A 13,948-nucleotide genomic window follows, 5' to 3' on the forward strand; every position below is an offset into this window, starting at 1 on the left:
CATTTCCACTCGCCCGCCCTGCAATACTTCTTTTTAAACGTGCTTTTTTTCCTCCACGCGTAGCGCCTCGAGTGAACTCCGCCGCTACGGCTAAAAGCGAGGAAGTCCAAGTCAGAGGAAAACAGCCCCCACCCACCTACCCACCCACGGCGAAGCGCTGCTGGGTCGCCGCTTTCCCTGCGCCCTCATCGCCCAACCAGACTAACCGGCGGAGGGGACGGGGGGACCGAGAAGCAGCACCACCACCCGTCCCGTCTCCCCGAGGTCACCAAGAGCCGAGACGCGCAAATCGGGCACGTTTTATTTTGTTTTGTTTTTTCCCCTGCGAGGCTTTTCCCAGGTGCCGCACGGATCGCGCGCGTGTCCCAGTCCCCGCCTCGCCCGTCGGGGAATCAGGGACGGCGAAGATTCGAGCAGGAGGTATTGGAGAGGATCTGGGCACGATTTTGCGCGCCTCCCTCTTTTCCCGCCCTTGGAAGCGAGAGGGGTGGATTAAAACCATGGCAGCGCCAGGACGGCAGTCACGCTGTGGCCGGAGAGTTGCCTCCCTCTTCGCAGTCACCTTGTGGTTCCTTTCCTCGGCTCGACAGGTAAGAGGCGATGCGTCCCCGCACTTCTCCCCCTTGGTTATTTAGAGTGCCTAGCTTCCCAGTGGGGGAAAGTGGCAGGTGGATTCGCAGGTGTGTGTGTTTGTGTGTAGTGTGGTTGTTTGAAACCAGCGTGAGTGGATTCGAGGTGTCCATCTGAGATGACATACCTATGTTTCTTCTCATCTTCGTTTGTTTGGTGGACTGCTAAAGGGTCCCGGATGGTCCTCCGATGCCCTCCACGCCATTGGCTTCTGGCAATTGTAATCCCGGAATTTCCTAACTGAGATTTGAGCTCACTGAGAATTTCCTAACAAACTGAGATTTGAACTTCCTAGCAATTTCCTCCAACAAACTGAGGTTTGACCTCATTGGGAATTTCTGCTAACAAACTGAGATTTCAGCTCACTGGGAATTTCCTAACAAACTGAGATTTGAGTTCACTGCTTATTCTCCCCCCCTGGCAGATTCCATGGCTGGGGTTGACAGGTGTCACTTGCTCTAAGAAATGGTGTTAAAGCTATTTTAAATACTTGACCTTTGATCTGTTACATCGCAACTGCAGAGAACTTCGAACTTTCAGGACATGACATATGAAATGTCAAAAATGTCTTTGGACTTGCAAAATTGGGCATCTTTTATGCTTTTACTACAGATAACCTCAGGAGAGGTTAATTTCTGCCACTGCTTATCTGCCTTCAGAAACTGCAAAGGGGGAAAAATCTGTCCCATTCCAGAAATTTGATTTCTCCTTCATTGCATATAAGTGGCAGGACGAGAAAAGAAAACCTAAAAATGGCTTTGGGCGTTGAGTGTTACTTTTAATCCATGAGCAGATTTGTCAGTTTGTGGTAAACTGTCAACTTGAGAGAGGGGAGGAAGAACATGAACCTGGGAGCTTGCCTCATAAGGAGAAAAAGATAGAAAAGGGTAGAAATTCCTTAACACCGTTTTTGAAGGACATATTTCAGAGTTGAAATTTTAACTTTGGTTGGAATGCATGTTGCCACATTGGTTGGTTTCCCCATAAAATGATTACATTTTCCCTTGAGATACTCTTTTGTCTAAAACTGCTCTTTTCCTCCTTAGTGGTATAAATAATGAAGGCTTTTTTCAAATGCTGAAACAACCTATAGATATTGTGTGGATTGTGCCAAGATACATCCTATTAACTTTTTACTATCTGTACAGGCCATTATGTAAATCAAGATTGTCTCTTTTCCTTTTTATGCGCAGAAGAAGCACGAACGTGACATATACCAAATCCCGTGGTTTCAGAACAAAACCTATTGTGTGAATCCTACTACATTCATTTTAAAATTATTTCATTTTCAGAGACCATGTCCTCCCCATAGCCATACACAATTTGCTGAGCCTCTCATATTAACCTGTAGGACACCGATTTTTAATTAAATGACATTATTTGCATTATTTAACGAAATGTGTGGTCCCTTTAAACACAAATCACTTCTCTAATTTAACATCACCAACCATAGCATCATGATTGCGTTTTGGAACATAAGTTAATAAACTAAAATAGGTCTGCTGTGGAGAACTTTTTTCAGACTTAATAGGAAAGCTGTGTTTCGTGATTGCATAGTACAGTGTATTCTCTTTCTCGTCAATATTAGATTTTCAAAGTTTTTACAAGAATGTTTAGACTTGGACTGAAATTTGCTATACTCTTGTATTGTATTGATCCAGATTTAATCTTGCCACCTGGAGTCTCTATTTGTAAGTTGGGCAGCTATAAAAATAGTATAATAATTTCACTAAAACATTTTAAAGGGGCACAATGCATTGGCTGTCTGGGTTTTAAAAATGCAATCCACACACACAATATTTAAAATGTATTTGTGATATCTGTCCTATCTGTCTGTCTGTCTACAGTGCATTCAGAAAGTATTCAGATCCTCATCACTTTTGTCAATTTTGTTATGCTGCAGCCTGATTCTGCAGTTGTTGAAATTCTGGTGCCTCCCGTTTCTCTTGATCGTTGCTCACTCCTTGAATGGAGTCCACATGTGGTAAATTGAATTGATTGGACATGGTTTGGAAAGGACACACCTCTCTATAGAAGGCGTCACATCCAGGGGTGGTATTTACTTACCTTCCCTACCGGTTTGCAAATGTGAGTGTGCATGTGCTAAGCCTTCTGCGCGTGTGCTTTTTGCTAAAAAAAAGGGCCTAAATGGGATGCTGTAGAGCTGGGGTGGGTGGGTGGGGCCACCTGCAATTTTCGCTACTGGTTCGGGTGAACCTGTCTGAACCGGTAGAATACCACCTCTCGTCACAGCTGACAATGCACACTGTCGCACAGCAAAAGCCATGAGGTCAAACAAACTGCCTGCAAAGCTCAGAAATAGGATTATTGCAAGGTACAACTCTGGGAAAAACTACAATAACATTTCTGCTGCACTGAAGGTTCCTAAGATCACAGTGGCCTACATAATTCTCAAATGGAAGGCGTTTGGCACAACCAAAGAGCTGGTCGCTTGGTCAAACTGAGCAATGGGGGGGGGAGAAGGGCCTTAGAAAGAGTAATGACCAAGAATCTGATGGTCACTCTGACTGAACTCCAGAGATCCTGCTTGGAGATGGGGCAGAGTTCCAGAAGGACAACCATCACTGCAGCTCTCCACCAAGTTGGAATTTATGGAAGAGTGACTAGATGGAAGCCACTCCTCAGTGCAAAACACACAAAAGCCCAATTGGAGATTTCAAAAATGCACCTGAAGGACTCAGACTGTGAGGAATAATCTCTCCCTGCCCATCCCCCCTCTCTCATATCTATATATAAAAAAATCAGTGTATCCCTGATCATATTTAACAAATTTAGATGCCCAATAATTTATTAAAAATAATGTAAATCAGTATAATGGTTTCAGTTATAAAGCTGTGCTATTTAAAGGCACCGTTAACTCTCCAAGACTACTACAAAGAGAATGGATTGCTGGAAAGCAAGGCAGATAAAGACGTTTTTACTTAAATACTTTAGAGCCGCTTATATGATGAAGTTTGGATTACTTCTCTCTAGAGAATTAGTGCCAGTTATGGAGTAGTACTTTCTCTCCAATGACACAACAGACAACAACAATAGCTAGGTTTCCTGAGAAACTCAGGCAAGCTCACAGTGAGAAATTGCTGCACACACTGCCTTTTACAGTTTGATAAGTTGTAGAGATGTGGATTGGGTACAGAAGCCAAGAAATACTTTGTCCAGTTCTATTAGGTAGGACCCACGTTTTCTGTTGAAAATCTAGTATTTATTACAGAAGGGATAAAATATGCTGGCTTTCTGTATGCTTGAGTAATTGTGGGTTTTGTTTTGCTTCTCTTGGTTGTTGTTAAAGTTACCCTGATCTGTTGGCTCAAGAATTCATTTTGTTCCAGAGAAGGCAACAGAATCAGAGGCTTGGAATGCTGCCAGAAGCAAAGAAGAATGCCCAAGCAGCTGCAAAGGGGACATAAAGTAATCATTTAGAATCTTCCTTCATTGATTTCATTAAAGAAGGTTGCTCTCATGGAACTGTGGATTTGTGCAAATACTCCCTGGACTATCCGGCCAGCTAGCTCACAATTGCCCTGGCTAGAAACATCCCCATTCCTCTCAGAGATCACTTTTCCAAAATATCATTTCAGTATGGTTTTAACATTGTTCTGTCAATTGGCTTTAGTTAAAGAGCTAGACGTTTATCCAAAGTTTCTTTCATTGCCCAGGATAAGGGGATGGATTATTTGTCCTGTGTCATCCCAAATACAGCATTAAAGATGCTGGCGTGGGATTTTTTTTTTGTTCTGAAATCTATAATTGAGCTTAAATTGGCACAATGTAACTGTTCTTTTGTCTGCCAATCAGAATATTCATGATTTTTTACTTGATGAGTGAAAAGAGTAGGGTTCTTTTGGACTTTAAAATTCATGTTGTCATCACCACACATCTGGATTAATGCAATGTGCTCTATATGGGTATACTTGTTTGTATAGTTACATAGCAGCAATTCTATGACCACTGCATTATATTAAGCCATGGTGAGCCTCAGTGCGCAGTGGTTAGAGTGGAGTACTGCAGGCTACTTCTGCTGACTTCCGGCTGCCTACAATTTGGCAGTTTGAATCTCACTAGGCTCAAGGTTGACTCGGCCTTTCATCCTCCTGAGGTGGGTAAAATAACTACGCAGATTGTTGGGGACAATATGCCAACTCTGTAAACCGCTTAGAACAGTGATGGCTAACCTTTTTTGGATCTCATGCCAAAAGTGGGGGGGAGCACAGGGGGGTTGTGCGCAGGTGTGCCCACACCCATAATGCTATGCGCACAACCCAGCATGCATGCATGCACGATCTCCTGCACATGCATTCACGACCCTCCCCCGCACCTGCACGTGCGGCCAGTATCCCCCCCCCTGCTTTAGGCATGCTTTTTTTGCCCTCCCCAGGCTCCAGAGGCTTCCTAGGAGTCTGGGGAAGGTGAAAACAGCCTTCTCTGCCCCCCCCCTGGAGGCCTCCCGGAGGCTTCAGGAGCTGAAAAACCAGCCCTATGGGCAACCCAGAAAAACTGGTGAAAAACCAGCCCTAGGGGCAAACCAGAAGTTCAGGAACGGTGACTTCTGGTTTCCTTGTAGGGCTGTTTTTTGCCCTCCGGAGCCTTCAGGGAAGTCTCCTGAAGATCCAGAGGGCGAAAAATGCCCCTACAAGCAAACCGGATGTCCATTCCTGAAGTTCCGGTTCGCCTGTAGGGCTGTTTTTTCATGGAAAAGGAAGCCTCCGGAGGGCGAAAAATGGTCTTAAAAACAGCGCATGTGCGCTGGATCTGTCAGGGCAATGCCTCGTGTGCCCTAACAAATGGCTTTGCGTGCCACCTGTGGCACACGTGCCATAGGTTCGCCATCACGGGCTTAGAGAGTGCTGTAGAGCACTGTGAAGTGGTATATAAGCCTAAGTACTATTGCTATTAAGCTTGAGGTCAAGATGCAGAACCAGCGCTTCATAGAGATGGCCTACATTACTCATCCAGTGTGGACCTCCCAACTATATCTTTTAATAGTTCTCCATGTACGGGAGTCGAAGGGGACCAGGGTTCACAAGCAATATTTTTCTGCAATAGCCTTCATGTTATGAAACAGTTTGTCTCCTCAAAATGTGATTGGCACCCTTCAATTATTATTGGCTTTTGGGAACTAATAAAGACAGAGTTGTTCCACACATAGGAATGAATGGCCACATTTGAGCTGTTCCATGCTTATTTGAATTTTTAGTAGCTTCTATGTGTTTACTTTGTTATTGTGCTGTAAACCACCAAGAGTCATTTTTGTTGAAAAAGGAAAGGAGGATATGGAGAAAAAGAAAGAAATTGTGGGATACTTAACACTGATCTTGATTCCAAGAGATGAAGTTCAAGGACAGAATCCAATAATTACTTTCTTGGATTGTGTTCTCTCATTTTCCCAGAGGGAATGATCTATACCCAACAACTAATAATAATTTATTAAATTTATGTGCCACTCAGAGTTTCTGGTAGTTGGAAAGCATATTAAACTACTTATTGTTATAATTGTTTACACAGTTAGACTGGATTTGGCATTTTTACCCACCGATCAAATTCTTCCCAGGGATTTGGGATAAGCAAATGTTGTTATTTGATGGTGTATTGTGGCAGATTGTAAGTTGTTCCAAGTAAAGCTACCTTTTGATGATGCCAATGATGTTCAAGTCATATTCCAGTTGCTTTGGGATTGCACCCAAAGCTCCTGTTACTATTAATATTATCTTTGCTTTCATCACACACTGTTGTTTGATGGTCTTTGCATTTGTTGCTTTGCAAAAGGCTACATATCACATTTTTAAATACTCTTATGAAGCCACTGGAGGAAATCCAGAAAGGCTTAGGTCTTAATATGCATTTTATGAGTATGTGAATAGCCCACAAATATCTCTTGTTTCCTTCAACAATTTTTGGGAACGCTTTGGAAAATCTGTACAGATATCTGAATACATATTGCAGATGGATGAGAACAGTAAAACTAAGACTGAATCAAATAATCTGGTGATTATAACTGAGTTCACAAATCTAAGCCACAAGGTGTGGGGGTTTTCTTAATTTAAAGGAAGTAGACCTTTTTACAAAATTTCATGCTGTAATTAGAGAATGGGGAGATTGTAACTACCCAGTATCTCTAAGCATTCTTCCTCACTGGCCTTTCTGTCGAGATTTCCTAGGTACTGGAAGATAATCAGAGGTGGTATTCAGCAGGTTCTGACCAGTTCTGGAGAACTGGTAGCAGAAATTTTGAGTAGTTCGGAGAACCAGTAAATACCACCTGTGACTGGCCCTGCCCCCATTTATTCTCTGCCTCCTGACTCCCAGCTGATTGGGAGGGAATGGGGATTTTGCAGTATCCTTCCCCCGGAGTGGGGAGGTAATGGAGATTTTACAATATCTTTCCCCTGCCATGCCCACCACGCCACGCCATGCCCACAGAACTGGTAGTAAAAAAAAAAGAATCCCACCACTGAAGATAATAACACCTGACAGACCACATATTCTCCAAATCTACCTCATCGCACTTACTCAATAATATGTATATGGGGAGGTTCTTAAAGACTCTTTGAAATTTTGCATTGATACAGTTTATGGTGGTTTATCAATTAAGATGCATAATGCCAGACGCATTGATTGCTGATAGTGTATTTTGAAGCTCAGTTGATAGTGCTGCTGCTGATCATCCTTAAAAATGTAACAGACTTGAAATTAAATTATTTAAAGGTCTTACCTTTATAAATATGCTTGAGACCTCAAATTGAACTTTTTTCATAGTGCCCCTGTATTTATGTTTTTTTTTTCTTATAGCTTCTTTAAAGGTTCTAATGTTCCAATCATTTTTTAAATAGAGTTGTCAAATCTTCATTTTAGGAAACAGAATGGTTCTATTTTAACTAGATGTTTCATATTGTTATGTATCATGTCATTGATAACCATCTTTAAAATTATATTAAATAAATTATATAAAGCATTTGACTTAAAAATGTAAATAAAATAGTTGAATAAAAGCATCATAAAATACATTATAATAAAAAAGACAGAATCGAACTAAACGAAGCTGGACCCATACGAATCATTAGGAAATTAATTACGATTAGGAAAGAGATCTGGCCCCACAAGATGTGACTGGTGCCTGTCAGCATCTATATTAAATGGATAGGACAAATTCATGGAGGATGAATTTAACAGTAGCTACTGTATGGATTTCTTACAAAATGTGGTCCACAAAACATGCTATGTGATTTCTGTACTGGAGTATCTCACCTTAAGTCTTTCCACTTTAATACAAAACATAGGTGCAGGTATTTATTTGAGCATCCTCTTGGCATAGAATTACAATATTTATTCACTATGGTATTTCCATGTAGAAGAAAAGAAGCATAAGCCTTTTATCAGTTGTGCATGGAAAACTTCATTAAAGATGTTAGCTTTCAATGAAAGTTGATCTATTTTTAATATTTGTACCTTAAAATGTTGTAATGGCTCTGATTGTCTTGTCTAGTTGAATTGTAGAAATTGTCCTTTTATGTGTACTGTACAACTTGGCTTTAAGCTGAAAAGGAATCATAAGTTCTCAAATAACTTCAATACTATAAGCTCAATGAAGGGTATATGTATGATGTTTATTGTAAAATGTACAAATTGAAGTAAACTTTATATACTACAGTTCTTTCTCCTGTTGTGAAGAAGAAAAAGCTTCTAAAGTTATAAGCCAATACTGGAAGTTGTGGCATGTTCTTTAGCATCTATTCTTTCACTTTGGCAGAAATTTGTTCGGGGAAAATGTTGTGTTGCTTTTGTTGAAGAAATGGAAACTTGTAGTGAGTACGGTACTTATCACTGCACTTTAAACAATAACCTGTGATTGAATTTTTGACCGCCAAAGGAATCTCTGCAATTTAAATTCCTCACCGAACACAAGTTATTTTTGGTGATTATTATGGTTTGAATGAGTGCTATCCATTGTTGGGTCAAAAAAAAGTGAACCGGTTAAGGACAATTGGTAGTGCATTTGGAAAGAAAATTGCAATCAGGTTTGGAATTTCACAGGAACGTCTTAAGTCACATTATTGATCTTCAGTATTGGAAGATTGCAAGATGGGTTCCTTGGAAAGGATGGCAAAGTTAAAAGTTTCAAGACCTGAAATTTTCTAGCAATTGTCATTCTGCAAGAATGAAAGTAAGGCATTTCTTTCCTGTATTTAGATAGCTGATATGGTTTCATCATTATAAGAGAGAAATGAAATATTAGTTGAAGAAAGGTCACTGCAGGATTTGATCAATAAAAAAATTCAAAATCCAAACTTTGTAGGGAAAACTTATGGTTGTAATTCTTTGGGATACAGGTTGTGTTACAAAAGAACATTATGTATACTGGTTTGCATTGTATAAAATAAAGATGCGATATAAAACTAATAGTATTAATTCACAGATATTTTCTTGAACTAGACACTGCTATCAGCGCAATACTCAAACCATTGAGACAACAATTAAGCAGAGATTGGAAGCCCAATAAGGAAATGATGCTGCAATATGTTACCTTAGGCCTCACATATCACAAGCTGAAATTGGATTTATCCATCACATAGTCCAAACTTAATGATATCTGACTCTTTTTCCTCCAAATTGAAGGAATACATTTGTGGGCATCTGTGTGACTCAAATGATGAGATGGAAATAATGGTCAGGAACGGTTAAAGGGACACAGTGTCCACTTCTTTGGTGGCAGTTTTAAGAAGCTTGTCCATCATTGAAGTGTCTTTGATTTATGATCATTTGTTTAATAGAATAGAATAACGGAGTTGGAAGGGACCTTGGAGGTCTTCTAGTCCAATCCTCTGCTTAGGTAGGAAACCCTATATCATTTCAGACAAATGCTTATCCAACAACTTAAAAATTTGCATTGTTGGAGCATAAGTTCTGGAGGCAAATTGTTCCACTGATTAATTGTTCTATCAGGCAATTTCTCCTTAGTTCTAAGTTGCTTCTCTCCTTGATTAGTTTCTACCCATTGCTTCTTGTCCTATCCTCAGGTGCTTTGGAGAATAATGTGACTCCCTCTTCTTTGTGGCAAACCCTGAGATATTGGAACACTACTATCATGTCTCCCCTAGTTCTTCTTTTCACTATAACCGTTCCTGCAACCGTTCTTCATGTTTTAGCCTCCAGTCCCCTAATCATCTTTGTTGCTCTTCTCTGCACTCTTTCTAGAGTCTCAACATCTTATTTACATCGTGGCAACCAAAACTGAATGCAGTATTCCAAGTGTGGCCTTACCAAGGCATTATAAAGTGGTATTAACACTTCACATGATCTTGATTCTATCCCTCTGTTTATGCAGCCTAGAACTGTGTTGGCTTTTTTTGGCAGCTGTAATGACTGTTTGAAATCTAAAAAAGTGACTTGTGTCTGGTCCTCAATTGCCCAACTGCAACTGAGACTGCAGTTTGGTTGCTAAATGACATGATAGCTGATAAAACATGGCTGAGTCATTATGTGGTTGGATCTGATTTTATGACCATTTTTACTATGATCAAATGAATGACTATGGTCATTAAGTAAATAATGTAATTGTTTAGTGAATCATTAAGCAAATCCAGCTTCCTCAATTGACTTTGCTTGTCAGAAGCTGGCTGGGAAGATCGGCCATTATTATCATGTGACTACAAGACATGCAATGGTCATAAATGTGAGCCAGTTGTCAAATGCCTGAATTGCAATCATGGGATTGCAGGAGCGTGCAACAGTCATAATTTCGAGAGTGGATCATTAATTACTTTTTCTGTCATAGTTATGAGGATGTCATAACTTTGTACCATTGTTAAATGAATAGTTGAAATTTGAGGACAAAACTACCTGTAACCGAGCTACCTGTAATGTACTAATTGAGTAAAATTGCTGTTTTACACATGAAGAAAGGAGATACTTCGAGGTTGAGTAATGTCAAGTTTTATCAGAATATTGAAAATACCAATGCACTTTTCCCATATGATCTTAAGAAGCTTCCATTCAAATTAAACTGAAAGTAATAAAATCTCCAGGATTCAAGCACCCTTTACACACACTGTTCTACTCCTACTTATTTTAAACTATTTCCCTGAAAATAAGTAGATTGACTGTAGAGATCTTTTCCTAAATGTTAATGATAGCAGTTTGGTAAAAGGGAATAAAACAGGCATATTAGTGAAGTTGTGTAGTTCCATGTTAATAAATAACCCTGGGTAAAGTGAAAGTCACCTTGCATTTTTATTCTCATTGCTACCTAATCTGAAATTAAAACAAATCTGTAAAATGACTTGTGTTATTTAAACTATTTTAATAAAAGCACTTGCATTTTGCGAACACTACATATACGTATAACTATAAAAGCACATAATGTGTGGATTGTAAAGCAAACATCTCAGTTTTTATGCTTGCATCTGCTATTCAAATACAGAGTGGTCTGATATATAAATACTGTTTGTCGATGGGAATAAGAGAGAAGTATGAATACAATATGATCAAATGCCTAACATACCAGTAAATATGTACGATTTGTTCCCTACACAGCCCACCGCTTGCCTCTCTGTCTATGAATACTTTTAGAAGAAACCATTAATGGAGTGTATTGCAAACATTACTTGTATCAAAAGGTACACATGTATACGTTGGTTTATACCTACGAAGGCATTTATGCAGACCTCCAGCATACTTCTGTCTACCCTTTTACCCACGATGATTATAGTGAGTACAAGAAGAAATATTGGTGCATTATGCTAATTTGTCATCTACTCTGTGAAATAACTCCTATTTTTTCAAATATTTTGTTAATGTTTATATATAGGTAGTTCATACTTTTCCTCCCAACTTATTGTTTCATTCCAATGAAGTAATTGTCTAGGACGATGTTTATCGAATAATATTTAAAAATACTGTCCTTGGGGATGGTAAAAACTTTCTCCTGCATAAAGAAAGAAAGACACATGACAGAAAATCTAGGGCAGTGATGGTTAACCTTTTTGGCGCCGAGTGCTGAAAGCGCATACCCAGGCGCCAGGGGCGTGCGGTCAGGGGAGGCAGGGGAGGCAGAGCCTCACCGCTCTTATCATGAAAAGAAAAGAAAAGAGAAAAGGAAAAGGAAAAGGCACATGTGGTCCCATTCCCCGCCTTCCTGAGTCAATATGAAGGGGACTGCGGAGCGCGAGCGCTCTGCAGTCCCCTTCATGTTGACTCAGGAAGGCGGGGAATGGGACCAAGTGTGGAGGAGGCTGAGGCTGCCTCAGCCTCCTTCACTCATGGTCCCATTTCCTGCCTTCCTAATGACGTCACCAGCCTCACCAGCCATAAACCTCACCCCACGTCACTGCCAGGCGCACACCCATAATGCAATGTGTGTGTCCCCTGCATGGCCCCCATGCATGCACGCATTACCCCCCCCCCACATTCTTGTGCACTCCCCATGCAACCTATCCCCTGTGCATGTGCAGGCAAATCCCATGCGTGTGCCTCACCCCCACACATGCACAGCAGAGACCCAAAAATCACCTGGCCGGAGGGAGGGGCGCATGCATGCATGGCAGAACTGAGCTGGGGCAATGACTTGTGTGCCCGCAGAGAGGGCTCTATGTGCCACCTGTGGCATGGGTGCCATCGGTTCGCCATCACGGATCTAGGGCAATATACAATCACAGGAAAACATATAGCTTGTGTATGTTTATTTGTTTGTTTGCTTGCTTGCTTGTTTGTGGTCTTACAATACCTCGTAGTTTGAATAAATTATTTTCTCCAACTAATTCAGTCAATAAATTGTTCTTTCTGGTCAAAAATAATATGGATTACCAATTTCTCTGATAACCAGCTAAGGAATAAGGACTGATATAAGCAGATATCTGCACAAGTATTTGTAATGAATAGTTTACTTTTTTTAAAAAAGGGGGGTGCTGGTTGTTTAATTCCAAAGAATGAACTTTTCACATGTGGTGGCAGTTGAAAGAGTTCTTATTGATCCTTCAAAGAGTTGAAACAGAGCTCAGTATGACAGATATGATGAATGCCAGAGAAACTGTTGGCCCAGAAAGAACATATGGTGCTTGTGTTTGGATTTTAGAGGTTGAAGTAATGGAGAGCAAGTCACAGATGGAGACTATCTAGACAGTTCCCCAGGGAAAAACACGTGAAGAAGGTTTGGGAGTGATAGAGTACTGTCAATAGCCCTTTAAATGAATATTGATGTACATTCCTTTCCAGTATTTGTTGAGGGTGGAATGGAACTGAACCATGGTGCTGCCTGACGAGAAAAGCCATCAGCCAATCATGGGATGATGGGTAATTTGCTATTTTAACATTTAAACTTGGAGCAGATGTTGGATTTTTGACAAAGACAAATTGAATACCTCCAGTTGATGTATCTGCTGTTTCCCTCCCCTCACTATTCTAATAATGCAGACTACAATTTCTTATTCCTAATATGACCCTGCAGAAGAAAGATACAATAGGTTTGCAATGTCAAGTATGAGGTGAGAAAAATTGCCCCATTATTTAACTTGTCTATTTGATAGATGTATCCAGGAAAGACCACACAGATGCACGTGACTCGATGCTGCCATGGTTGAGGAGACCCAAAATAAAATGTGAACTTTTAGAAGAGGACTATTATTGCAAAGTATCTAACAAAGGAAACTTAGTTCAAACTGTACAGTAGAAGTCTTTTAACTTTTGAGTTTGTAGGTACGCTGGTCATTTTGAGAGCATGGTATGGATGGCGTAGCTTCTATGTGTGATTTTTCCACCACCCCCGTTTATAAATTAGCAGCCATTGAGATATAGCCAGGCGCTTACATATCAAAAGGTAAAAAAAAATTACAATACAGATAATCCTAAACATATTTTCCCGCATTCAATCATGTCTGATTCTCATAAACAAGTCCCTGCAGTTTTCTTAGCAATGTTTTTTCAGAAGTTGTTTGTCATTACTTCCTTTCTAGGGTTGACAGAAAGTGACTGGCTCAAGGTTATCCAGTTTGTTTTGTGCCCATGATGGGATTAGGATTCACTGTCTCCCAGTTTCTAACCTGGTGCCTTAATCACTAACCAAACTGGCATAATGTATGTATCAGAGGTGGTATTCAGCAGGTTCTGACCAGTTCTGGAGAACCGGTAATGGAAATTTTGAGTAGTTCGGAGAACTGGTAAATACCACCTCTGATTGGCCCCATCCCCATCTATTTTCTGCCCCCCCCCAAGTCCCAGCTGATCGGGAGGAAATGGGGATTTTGCAGTATTCTTCCCCTGCCAGGCCCACCAAGCCATGCCCACAGAACCAGTAGTAAAAGTTTTTGAA

At 40.5% G+C, this 13,948-nt stretch overlaps 1 protein-coding gene across 1 annotated transcript in view; it reads left to right on the forward strand.

Annotated features, from left to right (window-relative positions):
* Positions 1 to 356: 356 nt before the first annotated feature.
* LOC309387755 (uncharacterized protein) overlaps positions 357 to 13,948 on the forward strand; it is a 225,806-nt gene continuing 212,214 nt past the window's right edge. Inside the window, exon 1 of the mRNA XM_081944511.1 lies at positions 357 to 590. Coding sequence (XP_081800637.1) covers positions 501 to 590 — 90 coding nt within the window. The 5' untranslated portion in view covers positions 357 to 500. The remainder of the gene's footprint in view (positions 591 to 13,948) is intronic.

This window comes from Natrix helvetica, assembly GCF_964273705.1.
Source record: "Natrix helvetica genome assembly, chromosome: 2".
Lineage (NCBI taxonomy): Eukaryota > Metazoa > Chordata > Lepidosauria > Squamata > Natricidae > Natrix > Natrix helvetica.